The 18,324-nt window shown below is 28.6% G+C and overlaps 5 protein-coding genes across 5 annotated transcripts; 2 read left to right on the forward strand and 3 right to left on the reverse strand.

Annotated features, from left to right (window-relative positions):
• Window positions 1-962: 962 nt before the first annotated feature.
• LOC129610281 (protein RER1) lies at window positions 963-3,383 on the reverse strand. Its single transcript, XM_055522807.1, has 4 exons — window positions 3,205-3,383; window positions 2,924-3,125; window positions 2,230-2,447; window positions 963-2,154 (listed from the first exon to the last, which is right to left on the reverse strand). The coding sequence occupies exons 1-4, from the start codon at window positions 3,265-3,267 to the stop codon at window positions 2,080-2,082; spliced, it is 558 nt and encodes a 185-aa protein (XP_055378782.1). The 5' UTR covers window positions 3,268-3,383; the 3' UTR covers window positions 963-2,079.
• Window positions 3,384-4,156: 773 nt separating this feature from the next.
• On the forward strand, window positions 4,157-5,512 carry LOC129610336 (actin-related protein 2/3 complex subunit 4). Its single transcript, XM_055522879.1, has 2 exons — window positions 4,157-4,244; window positions 4,600-5,512. Exon 2 carries the CDS (start codon window positions 4,610-4,612, stop codon window positions 5,114-5,116), a length of 507 nt encoding a protein of 168 aa, XP_055378854.1. The 5' UTR covers window positions 4,157-4,244; window positions 4,600-4,609; the 3' UTR covers window positions 5,117-5,512.
• Window positions 5,513-5,737: 225 nt separating this feature from the next.
• On the reverse strand, window positions 5,738-7,003 carry LOC129610325 (cysteine-rich hydrophobic domain-containing protein 2). Its single transcript, XM_055522863.1, has 2 exons — window positions 6,576-7,003; window positions 5,738-6,490 (listed from the first exon to the last, which is right to left on the reverse strand). The coding sequence occupies exon 2, from the start codon at window positions 6,452-6,454 to the stop codon at window positions 5,966-5,968; it is 489 nt and encodes a 162-aa protein (XP_055378838.1). The 5' UTR covers window positions 6,455-6,490; window positions 6,576-7,003; the 3' UTR covers window positions 5,738-5,965.
• Window positions 7,004-8,631: 1,628 nt separating this feature from the next.
• On the reverse strand, window positions 8,632-9,917 carry LOC129610178 (60S acidic ribosomal protein P0). The gene is made up of 3 exons (XM_055522599.1): window positions 9,853-9,917; window positions 9,662-9,756; window positions 8,632-9,601 (listed from the first exon to the last, which is right to left on the reverse strand). Exons 2-3 carry the CDS (start codon window positions 9,713-9,715, stop codon window positions 8,702-8,704), a joined length of 954 nt encoding a protein of 317 aa, XP_055378574.1. The 5' UTR covers window positions 9,716-9,756; window positions 9,853-9,917; the 3' UTR covers window positions 8,632-8,701.
• A 424-nt stretch (window positions 9,918-10,341) lies between these two features.
• On the forward strand, window positions 10,342-17,707 carry LOC129610239 (U5 small nuclear ribonucleoprotein 200 kDa helicase). Its single transcript, XM_055522737.1, has 12 exons — window positions 10,342-10,490; window positions 10,548-10,711; window positions 10,774-11,067; window positions 11,133-11,364; window positions 11,432-12,272; window positions 12,330-12,662; window positions 12,731-13,752; window positions 13,815-16,207; window positions 16,274-16,425; window positions 16,560-17,017; window positions 17,082-17,324; window positions 17,392-17,707. The coding sequence occupies exons 1-12, from the start codon at window positions 10,446-10,448 to the stop codon at window positions 17,632-17,634; spliced, it is 6,420 nt and encodes a 2,139-aa protein (XP_055378712.1). The 5' UTR covers window positions 10,342-10,445; the 3' UTR covers window positions 17,635-17,707.
• The last annotated feature ends 617 nt before the right edge of the window (window positions 17,708-18,324 follow it).

Consider the following 18,324-nt stretch of genomic DNA (forward strand, 5'->3'; position numbering starts at 1 on the left):
CTTACTTACAATCTTACAACTTCTTTTTACTTATATAATTGTGTGTGAAATAAAAATTGAAATTGTATTTCTTGTATCCTATCATGATATTTTTTTTCTTTTTTTTAGATGCTTTTAAAAAATGATAGTATTTTTTTTAGTAATTTTCATGTAGAAATTATCTCCTATTCAATAAAAGAAAGAAATCGATATAAAATGAAATTGTGTTTTTATTTAATAATTTTTCCAATAAATTTTTGCCCTTTACCCCTTTTTTTTTTTTAATTACAAAATTGAAAATTGACTTGCATGTGAATGTATGTATATGTAATGTAAAGCATAATGGGTCTTCTTCGTTGATTGCAAGTGCAAGAGGTTGTTTATCGATAATTTCCTCCACGAGTAAAATTTTATTTAATGACAACAAAATAAATGTTATTCAGAGTTAAAAAATAATTTAAATTTTTTGTTGTGTCATTTATTGAATATCAATTTTTGAATTAAAAAATAAATTAAATATTTCTGAATATTATGTACAAAATATAAAGCATATGACTTCAATGTTTCACAATTTTACAATTTTACAAATACATCAATTAGTGATCTCCCTTGTTTGAAGCAGTTATTCTTTTATTATTTAAATTTTATGAACAATATTCCAAGGACAATTCTTTTAAAAAAAATTCTATTCTCATTGGGTTATCTCAGTTTAGGCAATGACAAAAATCCAAAAACCAATTTACAGATTATTTTTTAAATTTTAAGGAATATTCACTCTTAAAAAAACGTCTCATACGTACTATTAGAATTTTAATTTTTATGCTACCTTTTGTAAAATTTTTAGTAAGTTTCTAAATATAAATTTAGTTTTGAAAAGGAAACGTAACTACTAAGTTAAGAATAAAACAACAAATTTGAAATTTTTATAAATATTTTTTTGTTTTATTTTCGATTTGTTTCCCAAGTAATTTACATTACTTTTATAAACTATTTTCAATAATTTGTTGATGTAAAATAAAAAATAAAATAAAAATTATACAGTATGTATATAAAAGAAATATTTTATGATGACAAAAAAAAAAATCAAAGAAAACTAATAAAAATTAACAAAAACATTCAGAGTTTTCGATTTGTCTTTTGGGGAAAATTCGAAAAAAATATTTTAAATACATATACATGAATTTTTATTATATTGTTTAATTAATAAATGCGTTTTTACTTGGTTTGCATCTTTGTAAATTTTAATTATTTCCTTTTTTTTTTTTTGGATTCTCATACGAAACTTAGTTTATCTTAAGCAATTTTTAAAAATTAGGAGTACCCTATTTCAATAAAATGACAAGAAATTTTGCAAAATTTGCCAATATGAATACGAAAGAGCAAACATTACATGATGAACACTACAATTATATGGATATTTTAATTTTGAGATTTGAAAAACATTATTATAAAGTATTTAGACAAATTTTTAAACTTAATACGATTTTTTAAAAAAGCTAGGTAGTAATTAAATTATAAATCTTTATTACTAAAGGTGAATTGTAAAAATAAAAAAAAAGCAATATCCAAAATTTAGAATTGAAACTAAAAATAAAAACGTAGCATTTCTTATTCATGATTTTGTATAACAGCACCATTACCTTTAAAAATGAAACAAGCTTTCAAAATGTTTTGCATTTTCTTATTTTTTTATGTACTTATATTAAACAACACATTTTGTTTATTAATAATCTAAATTTTGGAATCATGAGGCTATTTGTTTAAGAAATTTTTTTATAAACAATTACGTTTCCTATTTTACTTTTTTTATTTTTTGTGTCTCTTTTTGTGAGAGGAAATAGTAGTATGTTGTTACTCTTCTTTTAAATCATATACATATGCGCACAAGTCACATCTTTAAATAAAAGTTATAACGCAAAATTTATAGAACAAAAAGTTAAAATACAAACATAAAAATGTAAATAAAACGTTTCATCAACATAACAATCAAATAACTGTAATGTTTGGTGGTGAAGCATCTTCTTTTATAGTATTATTCACATCATTATTTTGATTAATTTTGCAACTTTGATCTGTTGGATGCGACTGTGCTGCTAGTTGTCAATTGGTTTCTATTTTTGATGTGTACCTTGGTTTATTATGAGTGAATGGTAAATATTTATATTTAATCATATGCTAAAAGAATTATAAAAATAAATAAATATTATGTACAATTAATAAAACAATTAAGTAAACAGATGATGTTATTACCTTAATTTGACGTTTCATTGTTATACAAAATAATGTTATAAAGTACATAACCAATATCGGCCAAAACACTGGAACGTTAAAAAAGTCGAAAAAAGTACAAATAATTGCAATCACCGTACTCTTGGTAATTGCATACCAAAATTTAAATTCTGGTAACCTTCTTATAAATGGTCTAAATTCTTCATTAGCTTTTGTTGGTAATTCAGGTCCATCGTCAGCTAAAAACAAAAAAAAAAAAGTAAGTTTAAATTAAATTTTTAATTTAAAATATTTTTTGATATTCAAACAATTAGAATCAATATTTTTTGGCGCGACAAAACCAATCGAAAATTTTACGTTAATGATCCAATTAAACTGGTTTATTTTTTCAAAAATAAAAAAGATTTGTAAAACTAATTTATTATAACTTCTAATTTATTATAGCTTAAATGTAAATTTTAAAATTGAAAATTATTTGTTATTACCACAATTGATTAAATTCTAAAAAAAATTTTTTTTTAGAGTCTAATTAATTTATGAAATAAATTTATACACAATATTTTGGTTTACAATATCTAATTTGAAGTATGACTATTGCAATTTTTTATGTTAATATTTTATCACTAATGATTCCGTCATCAATTATAAACATATCAATATGTATACATGCATACATTTACATACATACATATAAAATATATAAATCTTCTCTTACCATCAAAATCTAACGCTGGATCGATTTTTGGTGTTAAAAACGCTATGAAAAGATTAAGATGATATATTCCAAGTGCATAAGTAACAATATACCATCCTTGTTTAATAAAAATTCTTAAAAGAAATACTATTACAAGAATGAAAGCAGAAATCCACCGGATTCTGTTGTGTGGTGTACATTTATCCAATATGAGTTGATATCTCTGAAAACGAAAATCAAAAATCATGCATGTTCTAATTACACATAACTATACTTAATGTCAAAACTTTACCGATTCTTACCTGTGATATTTTAGTAAAATGTCTCCCTACGCCAACATCTATAGCACTTTTTTCCTCCTCCATTTTAATTACTGTTATTCCATTTAATAAATAATATTCTATAATTTAATTATTTTTTGGCAATTATCGTGAAAAACTATTTGCTACACGTATCAATATCCCATCTTTTTTACTTGATAAAAATGGCATATGTCATATTAAATATAACAAATGACAAAATAGACGCTCATGACTGGTGATGAATATAATGAAGCGTTGAACAAAACATAGCCCTGCAAAAAAAATAATTCGCAAATTCGCACTCCTAAATAAAAATCACATCCGATCATGTACAGTGTTTTCGGTATTTGAAAAGGACTATTTCTAATTCATTTCAAAATACTCTAAATGACAACAGTTAAATTTATATTTAGAGAGATAAATTTCTAGCACAAACATTTTAATTTTTTTTTTACTTTGGAACTTGATTTCCTTGTTTGGCGTTTTCTCAACTTTGGCGTTTGAAATTAATCGACTTCGATTAATTTGTTTTTGATTGTATTTAAGCAGAATTGAGTTGCACGCCGTAAAATTTAGCTTTTTCTTGCTTGTGGCCCTGTATACAATTAAATTTCATATTGACATAAAGCAATTTTACATAAAAGTAAATTTTTTTAAGATATTTAACTAACACCTCCCGTTACGAACTGCACGCATAAAACTTCGGCAGTTTGCGTAACGAAAATTCGACGTATGTGAAAAACTGAATTCGACCGCCACTCAGTTTATGGTTTTTAACAACTAAATAACTTCAATTTTGAAAATTTTTCAAAAAAAAATTATTAATAAACTTTATAGAAAAAAATGCGAACCGAAATTTTCCGCAATGTTAAATTTTGACAGAATTTTAATATACATAAATTTTTAAGATGATCTGGCAATTTTTTTTATCGGTATTTTGACTTATTGGAAATATTAATTGAAAGTAGGTTTTAAGTTAGATTGTCAAGCAAAAAACAAAATCTAAAATTGAAAAATAAATATAATTTTAAAGAAATAAGGTAAAATCATATTATTTTAAAACATACAAAATTCCATTACATACAATTTATTCCATACAAAATTTAATAGTTTTTTAAAATTAGTACAAAAGTACATATGTATACTTATAAATAAAGTTTTTGGGTAAATTCACATTTAGTAAAAGTGATTCATGTGGTTTAGTTAGGTGGGGTTCGAAATTGTTGTAAAATCAGATTTATATGATAAATATATCAGTGAAGTATAATCCTTATCTAATACATACCTATATGATTGTGCAAATAAAACCGAACTTTTGTTATTTAACTATTTTTATATATAAGAATTTAACATCAACTTTTCTAATATTATTTAAAAAAAAAAATTTCATTTTAGAATAAGGGAAATGGCAGCAACTCTTAAACCATATTTAACAGCTGTTAGACATACATTAACAGCAGCAATGTGCTTATGTGATTTTCCTTCCCAAGTGGTTGAACGTCATAACAAGCCAGAAGTTGAAGTACGAAGCTCAAAAGAATTGCTATTAAATCCAGTCGTCATATCAAGAAATGAAAAAGAACGTGTTTTGATTGAAACGAGTGTTAATTCATTAAGAATAAGTATTGCAGTAAAACAAGCAGATGAAATTGAAAAAATTTTATGCCACAAATTTACAAGATTTATGATGAGAAGAGCAGAAAATTTTATTATTTTAAGAAGAAAACCAATTGAAGGATATGATATAAGTTTCTTAATAACAAACTGCCATACAGAACAAATGTACAAGCATAAACTAGTTGATTTCGTTATACATTTTATGGAAGAAATTGATAAAGAAATTAGTGAAATGAAATTAGCAGTTAACGCTAGAGCACGTATTTGTTCTGAAGAATTTTTGAAACGATTTTAATAAATATTGATTAAAAATTTACTACATTAATATTAAAAAGTAAAATTACTTTATACAAAAAGTTCATATAAAAGTCTATAAATAATCCGTATAAAAAATAAATTCAGTTTCAAGAATTTTCGTAACCCATTACCATTTTTTTTTGTTAATTTTATTTTTTTCATTAACTAATTTTTAAAAATGTTTAGTGCTATTTCATGACTTGTAGGAATGTAAGAACGTCCTTTATTATTTGTTGGATGTTCAATGTATAAGTACAAGATTTTGTAACATAGATTTTGATAAATTCTAAATTTTTTATGCAATAATTTTTGTTTTGTATCTACTTTAATTAAAAAATAATGAGTTAAATAGCGATTAAGAGAAGTATTAATATATCATCTATCTTAATTTACAAATAAATTGTATCTTAAAAAACTATTTTTGTTTCAATATTATTTTCGATTTGATTAAATAGAAAAATAAAATAATAATTTCAGTTAATTTCAAAATTAACCTTTGAATACAAAATGCTCTTCCAGATTAGGTAGGTAAGTTATTTATGTTAGAAGACATTTCACTCATGAATCTAGTAAAACAAAAAATTTGTTAATCAATAAAATTTTTTTTTTTATTTCTACTTTTTAATACATATACCTAACATACTAGTTTTTGTGTTTTAGATTTTTATTTTATTTCTTACAATTTTTTTTTATTTAATTTCATTTATTTTTGTGTTATCTTATTTTTTCATATTTCCTTTCGCAAAAATATTTACTATACATATATTTTCATTTTTTTATATATAACTTAATTAACTTAAATTTTAACTTGAGATAACTTATAAATTTGACTCTTCATTTAAGAATATTAATCTGGGCGATAAATAGGTGTTTTAGGTATAAATTCGATTAATAAAACGTATTCCATCATCGAACTTGAATCACATTGTTGCTTATTTAATCGCCAATTTAAACCCAATTTATGATAAAGAAGACTATTTTCCCATTCAAGTAGTTTATCTAATGTAATTTGTGTCCTTTTACTAAGACATATTACTGGCCAAAGTGAACATCCTAAAGTACAACAGCAGCAAACACAGCCGCAAAACAACCATTTAACATTAACCGGAAGAGTTTTTTTCAAAATTCCATTTATTCGATTAATAGTTGCTTGAAATTCTTCAGGAGCAACTCGAGATACCAATCCAGATGGAAATTCAGTATTAAAACGATTGCTTAAACCAAATACGGTCATATTGCCAGCTCCTCGTATAATAATAGGCTCTGGTACTGTTACAATTGGAGCTTCTAAATCATCTTCAAATCGTTCTTCATATATTGCATCAAAATCAGCCATTTTTTCACGTTTTGTTTATGTATTATAAAGTTTAACCTATAGATATATATATAAAATAGATGTACAATTTTCGTAAAAAGTCAAAACAAAACTTATGAAATAAAAATATGAAATTACTTACAATAAATGTTTATTGTATCTTTGTGTCTCGTACTTTATTTTTAACTTTTCAATGTCACATTAGTGGTGTTATAATACTCTATTTTTCCAAAAAAAATTATTTTCTTTTCAACATTAAAATGAACTTCAAGGATTCAGATCAGATTATCTTATTAAAATTAACTGTATAACACCAACTTTAATAGCTAATAATTTTCCCTTTAATACTACTACTAGGCAAACAAAGAATGATGAAAAAGTGGTGTAACATATGACTTTTATTTTGCCTTTTAGTTTTTGTTTTCAAGTAATGTTTTTCATTTTCATCATTTATATTTTGTTTTGAATTTATTTTTTAAGATAATTTTTCAAAATTAATGTTTAAGATTTCTTTACTTTTATACTTAAAATTTAGACAAAAAAATATTTTAGTTGACATTACACAAAAAAGTTTGCTTGTAGTGTAAGTGAAGTCCAATAAAAATTTTGATATTTATTAAGAGTAAGGTATTGACTATAATAGATTTCGAATCCGGTTGCTGTGACGTTATGTACATTTAAACAGTTCATTAAGATTTATTAATTTAGTTACGTATAGCACATGCTGGATACTGGATAGCTTAATAAACAAGAAAGGAAAAGTACAAAAATAGATGTGAAGTATAAAATTTTCATTATAATACAGGATGGGTTTTTTGCTATGAGTGATAAGAAGTTTTGATAACAAAGGGTACATAAAAAGTTTAATTTTAAAAATGGATAACTAGTATATAAATTAAAATTCTATTGTGCGAATACCTTCATATAAATTATGCGTGTGACTAAATAACAGCGAACAAGCAGCTTTATTCTTTTATAATAAAATTGTACAGTTATTTAACATAAAGGGAACGAAACAAAAATTAAAAAATAAATGATTTAAATATTTTTAAATAATGAATCTCGAGGTCAGGTTTTTAATGAACTGAGTTATTTTTTGACAAATTGAAAGTAATATTGTAATTTTCTGAATTAAATCCATTTCCAAATTTCATATTGAAAAATCAAATTTTTTTTCAATAATATCCGATCCCTCAAGTGATGCGACTAACAAAATAAGGGTGAATGCGACTCTTTGTTAAAAAATTAAATAAAAAGTTTTAGTAAAAAAATAGACTCATAGGACAACTTATTATTTTTTCCTACAAAATTGAATTAAAATTTAATCGGAAAGGAACGTGTAATGAAAAATAAATTGTGGTAACCCATGTAATTAAAAATATAATCGTAATTTAAACCATTTTGATTTTATATTTTGAGATTCGCATATGAGATGCGATGCTAATGCTAGAAATTAGATATTTCATTTAACAAGGCAACACTATACACTCACTGGAAGTTTAATAATATGAGTGACATTAGAATATATAATACAATATAGAAATAGTAGAAGTGCCAGATCTGTAAAATTTGTTGTATTATAAGCAAAAAAAAAGTTTAATGTATGATGCGCGAATCCGATTCAACATCATGTACGATGGACATTAAGGGCTCAGACAAAAATGCAATTATTTTTAGTTTTATCATTGGTGCTTGATATAATTTAATCTAATATCTATCTAATATCTAATAGAATAACTGAACTATTACGCCAATTCAAATTGAATGCGTTGAATAGAAATTGCAATCCAGTTGCAAACTGTTTGTTTGATTGCTTAATTGCATGCGACCATACAGTTGTATTTGTGCGCGCTTGAATATAATCCTATGGTTGGAATGCAATTAAGTAATTACAGCAAAATTAAATATTGCCGTATATCTATCTCCTTCCAAGAAAACTACATTTAAAATCTAAAAGTATATTTACTTTTGCATATTTATGGCCGGTTATGCAGTTTTTTTGTCATGTGCACGTCTAAATCATTGATTTTCGTTTCAATTTAGCATATCTTTAGGAGTTTGCTAGAACAGTATCTCTCTAGCCGTTAAAAAAATTGTTTTGCAGTTACCAGCATATTAAAGTAAAACTTTTTGATATTACCCGCAAAACAAAATGTCTGCTGATGCGATCGGAAAAAGAATTATTTCAATGAAAAAAGTTATTATTTTCTAAAATTTTATTATACAAATCGCCATAGCTTTCTGCTGACGAGTATTTGTACATTAAATTTAATCAAAAAGACCGAAGCCCATGTCGTCATCTTCACTTTCAGATTCTTCCTTTTTAGCTTCTTTCTTTTCTTCTGCTGCTGGAGCTGCGGCAGTAGCTGCTGGAGCACTTGCAGCAGCGGCGGCTGCAAATTTGCTTGGATCTTTAATAAATTCTTTAATAGTTGTTGCTTCTTTGAACTCAACTTCAGTTGTAGCAGCAATAGCCAATAAGTTTTTGAAACCGTTTGCAATACTGTGTGGAGCGGATGCAATTGTTGGATAACCAATTTCTAAACAAACAGCTGCCAAATTTGCAACACCAGCTTGAAATTTGCTTCTAAGATCTTCTGGCTTAATATCAAGGATGTCTGGCGAAAAGATAGAGCCGGAATCGTAAACTTGTTCTATAACCAATCCATATGAGAATGGGGAAATGTTCAACATGTTCAATAATGTTGCCTCTGAAGCACCAACTTTATCTCCTGGCTTCAAAATTGGTACATCGTTGATAATTTCAATAGTACCTTTTGAAATTTTTGTTGGAATAGAAAGAGCTTGGAAGAAGGAAGTTTTTTCTGGACCAAGACCAGTATTTTGAGCTGGAATAACTACAGGTAATGGGGCAATAGCACCAGCACGAGCTGGAGCACGTACTTTACTTTCAGCAATTTTGTCCCTTACTTCAGCCAAATCTCCTTTAGTAAACACAAAACCAACGTTTCCTTTGATATGAGGTAAAAGTTTTTCAAGAGAAGCATTGTTTTCCAAATGACCACGAATAGCTTTTCTCATCATGGTGTTTTTCCCCATCAAAACTACACCCATACCTCTCAATGATGTACGAATCTGCTGCATTTGTTTTGAACCAACATTATCTGCTCCAACTATGAAACATTTCGGGTATTCATCAAAAAGTTGCTAAAAGAAAATTGCAAACATCTTAATATTTAATCTTAAACAAATATTTTCTGTACTTACGACGACTTTCACAAAATAATTAGCTTTCCATGCGGCTTTGTTCTCCCTACCCATCTTCAAAAAGTAAATAGGGAATCTATATCAGAATTTAAGAACTGCAATGGGATTTTTAAAATAAATTAAAATTAAAACATTTCTTTCAAAAATATATAATAAATTTTTAGGATGAATTTAAATTATTTTCTTCTTACCAAAGCAAAATTATAATCAACTACTCGTTTTGACAACGTCTAGTAAAGTGAACGATTTTTGCTTTGACATTTAAAATTTGTCATTTCAATTGTAAATATGGAAATGGACATTTCCGTATGTCATAAAGTACGAAATAAGACTGCTCCATCTAGTAGCAGATAAATCAATAATTTTTTCAAGTTTGTCTGTTAATAATTTTCACAAAATCCAGTTATTTTAACAAACGATTTTAATCATCGTTTTATTATTAAAATAGAATCCTATCACAGTCAAAATACTAATATGGTCGAATTTTTTTATATTTATAATATGGATTTGTTTTACGTTTTGTTTCCTAATCGCATATAACCGACATTAGATGTCTCTTATCGAATATCTAACACCGCTAGTGTTTTGTTTACTTCTCGACTGACGTTTATTTATTTTTTTCTTAAAGGCTTTGAGTTTTGAATTTTGAGTATTGACAGTGCGTCTATGTTAAAGAAAAAAGACCATTTTTAATACACACTCTAAACGTTTTGGTTTTTTGGATTATTAAAATTTATTTTATTAAGGTTTATTGTTTATTTAGATATTTCTGGTAGCTGCAATCATGGCTGATGCTGCTGCTAGACAACTTCAATATGAATATAAAGCGGTAAAATAGTTTAATTGAATACAAATTTTTAAAGTTTTAAATACATTTAATTTTTAGAATTCCAACCTTGTTTTACAAGCCGATGTACGTTTGATCGAGCGACCGAGACGTGATGAGGCTACTGGTGAAGTGGTTTCACTTGTTGGTAAACTAGATGGTACAAGAATGGGAGATCGATATCAAAGAACAAAACCTGAGAAAACGGAAGAACGGAAAGCCAAGTAAGTAAACAAATTGCTGTTTAAGATAAATTATTAAAGTTAAAAATAAATTATTTAATTAGACGTCAGAAACGCGATGAAGCGCAATATGACTTTGATAGAATGAAAGGGGCAACTTTGTTATCTGAAGGTATTGATGAAATGGTTGGAATTGTTTACAGGCCAAAAACGCAAGAAACTAGGCAAACATATGAAGTTATACTTAGTTTTATTCAAGAGGCTTTGGGTGATCAACCTAGGGATATTTTATGTGGTGCCGCAGATGAAATTTTGGCTGTTTTAAAAAATGATAAAATGAAAGACAGGGACAGAAAAAAAGAAATAAATAATTTGCTTGGACAAGTTTCAGAGGAAAGGTACGTATTATTCATTATTCTATTTCAAAATAATAAAATTCCATTAATGTTGAACTTATTTTTAGATTTGCTTTGCTAGTTAATCTTGGGAAGAAAATCACAGATTTTGGTTCTGAAGCAATTTCAGCTTTAAATGTAGCGAATGAGGAACATATTGATGAAACCTACGGAATAAATGTGCAATTTGAAGAATCAGAGGAAGAAAGTGATGAAGATATGTACGGTGAGATTCGAGATGAAGATGGACAAGAAGAGGGAGAGGAAGCTCGAGTTGATCATACCTTGCATGCTGAAAATGTATGTTGAAAATTTGTATGAAGCAATCGTAATATTTAAAAATCTATTTAAAAATTTTACATTTTAGTTGAACACTGAAGATGTTGGCAACACTAAGAAAGAAAGAGCATTACATCCTCTTGATATTGATGCTTACTGGCTTCAAAGGTGTTTGAGTAAATTCTACAAGGACGCTATGATATCGCAAGGAAAAGCTGCGGAAGTATTAAGTGTATTGAAAGACGCTAAAGATGATCGTGATTGTGAAAATCAATTGGTTTTATTACTGGGATATGATTGCTTTGATTTCATTAAGCAACTTAAAAATAATCGGCAAATGATATTATATTGTACAATGCTGGCATCTGCTCAAACAGATGGGGAAAGGCAAAAAATTCGAGATGCCATGAAAAATGACGGCTTCTTATCTAAAATTTTGCGACAATTGGATACTGGAAAAAGTGAAGAAGATATGTCAAGCGATGTATCAAAATCAAAGAAAAGCAAACAAGAAAACTCAGATGATGTGCAGGGTTATATTGGTCAAATTGCGGGACAACGAAATTTGTTAGAATTCGAAGAGTTAGTATTTAATCAAGGAGCGCATTTCATGGCTAACAAACGTTGTCAATTGCCTGACGGATCTTTCAGAAAACAACGAAAGGGTTACGAGGAAGTTCACGTTCCCGCTTTGAAACCTGTACCATTTGATGAGAAAGAGGAACTAGTTGCTATTGAAAAACTACCGAAATATGTACAACCAGTTTTTGATGGTTTTAAAACTTTGAATCGGATTCAAAGTCGTTTATGCAAATGTGCTTTGGAATTAGATGAAAATATTTTACTTTGCGCACCTACTGGTGCTGGCAAGACAAATGTTGCTCTTTTGACTATGATGAGAGAAATTGGGAAACATATTAACGACGATGGTAACTATCATGCTTAAAATTTTCAAAATTGACCATATTTTAATAAATATGTTTTAGGTACAATAAACGCCGATGAATTTAAAATCATTTACGTAGCTCCTATGAAATCTCTGGTACAAGAAATGGTTGGTAACTTTGGAAGAAGATTGGCTTGTTTCAATTTAACAGTTTCTGAGTTGACTGGGGACCATCAACTTACAAGAGAGCAGATTGCTGCAACACAGGTGATAGTTTGTACTCCAGAAAAGTGGGATATTATCACAAGAAAAGGAGGTGAGAAAACATTTACTTCTTTGGTCAGGTTAATCATTATCGATGAAATCCATTTACTTCATGATGAAAGGGGTCCTGTTTTAGAAGCTTTGGTTGCCCGCACAATTCGCAGCATAGGTAATTCACCATCATTCAAATACTGGGTTTAGATTTTAACTTTTCAAATAAATTTTTTTATATTATAGAAACAAATCAAGAAGATGTAAGGCTTGTAGGTTTATCAGCTACTCTTCCAAATTACCAGGACGTTGCATCGTTTCTCCGGGTGAAGCCAGATAAGGGGCTGTTTTATTTCGACAATAGTTTTAGACCAGTTGCTTTGGAGCAACAATATATCGGCGTGACAGAAAAAAAAGCATTAAAGCGTTTTCAAGTTATGAATGAAATTGTGTTCGAGAAAACAATGGAACATGCTGGCAAAAATCAAGTATTAGTTTTTGTTCATTCTAGAAAGGAAACTGGAAAAACCGCTAGAGCAATTCGTGATTTGTGCCTAGAAAAGGACACATTAGGAAGTTTCCTAAAAGAAGGATCAGCAAGTATGGAGGTTCTTAGAACAGAAGCGGAACAAGTTAAAAACTCCGAATTGAAAGAACTTTTACCTTATGGTTTCGCTATTCATCATGCTGGTATGACAAGAGTTGATCGTACACTAGTTGAAGATCTTTTTGCTGATCGTCACATACAAGTTCTTGTTTCTACAGCAACATTAGCTTGGGGTGTAAATTTACCAGCACATACCGTCATAATAAAAGGTACACAGGTATATAATCCTGAAAAAGGACGTTGGGTTGAACTAAGTGCTTTAGATGTTTTACAAATGCTTGGTAGAGCTGGACGTCCACAATATGACACGAAAGGTGAAGGTATCCTTATAACAAATCATAGCGAATTGCAGTATTACTTGTCATTGTTGAACCAACAGTTACCAATTGAAAGTCAATTTGTATCAAAAATGGCAGATATGTTAAATGCTGAAATCGTCTTAGGCACCGTACAGAATCTGAAAGATGGTGTGGTTTGGCTAGGCTATACTTATTTGTATATAAGAATGTTAAGACAACCAACTTTGTATGGAATATCGTTTGATAAAATTAAGGCAGATCCTTTACTTGAACAACACAGAGCCGATTTAATACATACTGCTGCATTACACCTCGATCGCAGTGGTTTGGTAAAATATGATAGAAAAAGTGGTCACTTCCAAGTAAGTTTCAGAAAAATTATTCTAAATTTTTTTTACTTATTTTCTTTTTTTTTCAATTTAAGGTAACAGAACTTGGTAGGATTGCATCCCACTATTATTGTACACATGAAACTATGATGACATATAACCAGTTGTTAAAACCAACTTTAAGTGAAATTGAGTTATTCAGAGTATTTTCCCTTTCATCTGAGTTTAAACATATTACCGTGCGCGAAGAAGAAAAACTTGAACTGCAAAAATTAATGGAAAGAGTCCCAATTCCAATAAAGGAATCAATTGAAGAACCTAGTGCAAAAGTAAACGTGTTATTGCAAGCTTATATTTCTCAATTAAAACTTGAAGGATTTGCTTTGATGTCCGATATGATTTTTGTAACACAATCAGCATCTAGATTATTGCGAGCAATTTTTGAAATTGTTCTTCATCGAGGTTGGGCGCAGCTCTCAGATAAAGCTTTAACTTTATGCAAAATGATTGATAGAAGAATGTGGCAATCGATGACACCTTTAAGGCAATTTAAAAAAATGCCAGAAGAAATATGTAAAAAGCTTGAGAAAAAAAATTTCCCTTGGGAACGTCTTTATGATTTGGAGCCCAATGAAATTGGAGAACTAGTCCGCATTTCAAAATTGGGTAAAACAATCCACAAATATGTTCATCAGTTTCCAAAATTGGAATTATCAACCCACATTCAACCGATAACTCGATCAACACTTAAAGTAGAATTAACAATAACTCCAGATTTTCAATGGGATGAAAAAGTACATGCTCAATCCGAAGGATTTTGGATTCTCGTGGAAGATGTTGATTCAGAAGTGATTTTGCATCACGAATTTTTCTTATTGAAGGAAAAATACGTTAATGAAGAACATTTGGTGAAATTTTTCGTTCCAATTTTCGAACCACTTCCGCCTCAATACTTTTTACGAATAGTTTCGGACAGGTGGATTGGAGCTGAGACGCAATTACCAGTTTCTTTCAGACATCTTATATTGCCAGAAAAAAATGTTCCCCCAACAGAGTTGTTAGATCTTCAGCCATTACCTATTACGGCTTTACGTAATCCAAAGTTTGAAGTGTTTTATGAAGATAAATATGTTCAATTTAATCCAATTCAAACTCAGGTGTTTAATGCAATTTATAATAGTGACGATAACGTTTTCGTTGCTGCTCCGACTGGATCTGGAAAAATGACTGTGGCAGAATTTGCAATAATAAGATTGTTTTCACAAAATCAAGATGGTCGTTGTGTTTACTTGGTGCCAAAAGAAACTTGTGTTGAATACGTTTTTAGTGAATGGTATACTAAGTTTGGTAGTATGAACATAAAAGTTGTAAAGTTAACTGGTGAAACTGGCACGGATTTGAAATTGATTGCAAAAGGGCAAATCATTATAACTACAGCTGAAAAGTGGGATATTTTATCGAGACGTTGGAAACAACGTAAAAATGTGCAAAACATTCAACTCTTTATCGTTGATGAATTACAATTGATAGGTGGCGAAGAGGGACCTGTTTTGGAGATAGTTTGCTCCAGAATGCGTTATATATCGTCGCAAATCGAAAAACAAATTCGTATAGTAGCGCTTTCTTATTCTTTAGCAGATGCAAGAGATGTGGCTCAATGGTTGGGCTGTAATGCGAATTCTACATTTAATTTTCATCCAAGTGTTAGACCGATTCCATTAGAATTACATGTTCAAGGATTTAATATAACACATAACGCTTCTAGAGTAGCGTCAATGTCAAAACCAGTTTATAACGCTATAATTAAATATAGTCCACATAAACCCGTTATAATTTTTGTTTCTTCAAGAAAGCAAGCTCGAATAACAGCGGTTGATATACTAACATATTGCGCTTCAGAATTAATGCCTAATCGATTTTTCCATGCTGAAGAAGAGGATATTAAACCATTTTTAGATCGAATGACTGATAAAACATTAAAAGAAACATTATCCCAGGGCGTTGCTTATATTCATGAAGGATTAACATCATCTGATCATCGTTTAGTTGAACAGCTATTTGATTCTGGAGCAGTTCAAATAGCTGTAGCAACACGTGATTTATGTTGGGGTTTAAATATTTCAGCACATTTAGTTGTAATAATGGATACACAATATTATAATGGAAAAAATCATTCATATGAAGATTATCCTATCACAGATGTTTTGCAAATGATCGGTAGAGCTAATCGACCGATAGAAGATGTCGATGCTAAATGTGTATTGATGTGTCAAACATCTAAGAAAGATTTCTTCAAAAAATTTTTAAGTGAACCGTTGCCTATTGAGAGTCATTTAGATCATAAATTACATGATCACTTCAATGCTGAAATTGTAACAAAAACAATAGAAAATAAACAAGATGCTGTGGATTACTTAACATGGACTTTCTTATATCGTAGACTTACACAAAACCCGAATTACTATAATCTGCAAGGTGTCACACACAGGTAAATTTTTATTATTCAATTTTATATAAGAAAACAGAATGAAAATTCATTAAACTTCTCTTAAAGGCATCTTTCTGATCATCTTTCTGAATTAGTTGAAAATACATTAGCAGATCTTGAACAATCTAAATGCATAAGTATTGAAGATGATATGGATACGTTACCATTAAATCTTGGAATGATTGCTGCATATTATTATATCAATTATACGACAATAGGTAAGGTTATATATTTCAGAAATATTCTAATTGTGATTTTTTGAACTCAAACTTGAATTTTTAATAGCTTCATCCCCGTAATTATGAAATTTAAAAAAATTTTATTTATTCTAATTATTATTTTTTAATTTTAGAACTCTTCAGTTTGTCATTAAGTAATAAGACTAAAATTAAAGGGCTTCTTGAAATAATATCATCAGCTGCTGAATATGAGGATATTGTAGTTCGACATCATGAAGAAAATATTTTACGTAGTTTAGCTCAAAGATTACCAAATAAAATTACCGGCCCTAATGATACTGCACCAAAATATAATGATCCACATATTAAAACAAATTTGTTATTACAAGCGCATTTATCTAGATTACAGCTTGGACCAGAACTTCAGGGTGATACGGAAATAATTTTGGGAAGAGCTATTCGATTAATTCAGGCTTGTGTAGATGTTTTAAGTTCTAATGGTTGGCTTTCTCCGGCTGTTGCTGCTATGGAATTGGCACAAATGGTTACACAAGCAATGTGGAGTAAAGATTCTTATTTAAAACAGTTACCACATTTCACATCTGAAATCATTAAAAGATGCACAGAACGGGTAAATTAATTTTTTTATATAATAAATAATCAGTATTGAAACAATGTTTTTTTTTTATTTTTAGCGTATTGAAACCGTTTTTGATATCATGGAACTTGAAGATGATAATAGAATTCGTTTACTGCAATTATCAGATAACCAAATGGCAGACGTTGCACGTTTTTGTAATCGTTATCCTAATATTGAAATGAGTTTTGAAGTTTTAGATAAAGAGCGAGTAAATTCCGGATCAACAGTAAATATTTTGGTACAATTAGAACGTGAAGATGAGGTTACTGGTCCAGTTATTGCACCATTTTTCCCACAGGTAAAAATTTTCAAAAAAAGTGCTATTGAAAAAATTTCAATAATTAACTTCTTTCTTGTTTTTCTAGAAAAGGGAAGAGGGCTGGTGGGTTGTTATTGGAGATCCAAAAACAAATTCTTTACTATCAATTAAACGTTTAACACTACAACAAAAAGCTAGAGTTAAATTAGATTTTGTTGCACCGAGTCCAGGTCGTCATGAATACACATTGTATTTTATGAGTGATTCATATCTGGGTTGCGATCAAGAATACAAATTTGAAATCGACGTTGGAGATTTTCAATCTGATAGTGGAAGTGAATCAGATTAAAAATTTAATTTTTAAGATTTATTGGTGTATTAAAAGAGCTTTGGTAATAAAATATTAAGAAAATTATTGTATATGATTCTGTTATTGAAATATTAATGAAAATATGAAATGTGGGTTATTTTTGAAAAAATATTAGTTTTTGCCATACGAGGGCAGATTGAATGGGTTATCTTTCAAACTCAACATTTTCTTTAAATTTATACAAAATTTCATGTATATAAATAGGAAAGAAAAATGAAAACTTTCAGAAATTTTCTCTAATTTGTTTTTTTTTTTAATTCGTAACGTAATTGTGCTTCTAACTCACTAATATGTTTGGCTTGTTATTGTCTTTTGTTTGTTGGTTATTTTGCCAATTCCTTTTTATTTAATTTCATTACAAACTATTTCTTTTCTTTGTTGAGCAATTCAGAAGCTTATAACTGATATTTTTCCTTAGCGAAAAGTTCCAATACAAATTTCGTAAAATTGATCCAACATATGACTAATTAGATATTTGATCTAAGTAATTTATTAGTCTTACAAGCTAATTGTGTTTCACTTTTTATTTACTTTCAATTCGGAATTCTTATTTTTTTAGTTTATCACTTTTTCAATTGAATTTTCGCACTCTCTCAAAATATTAACCGAGTGGTTTCGATATCTTTAAAAGCAAAGTGAATCAAAATTCGTATACATTTTAGAAAAGAA

The sequence above is a fragment of the Condylostylus longicornis genome, unplaced genomic scaffold, assembly GCF_029603195.1.
Source record: "Condylostylus longicornis isolate FDR11 unplaced genomic scaffold, ASM2960319v2 ptg000044l, whole genome shotgun sequence".
In the NCBI taxonomy this organism is placed as follows: domain Eukaryota; kingdom Metazoa; phylum Arthropoda; class Insecta; order Diptera; family Dolichopodidae; genus Condylostylus; species Condylostylus longicornis.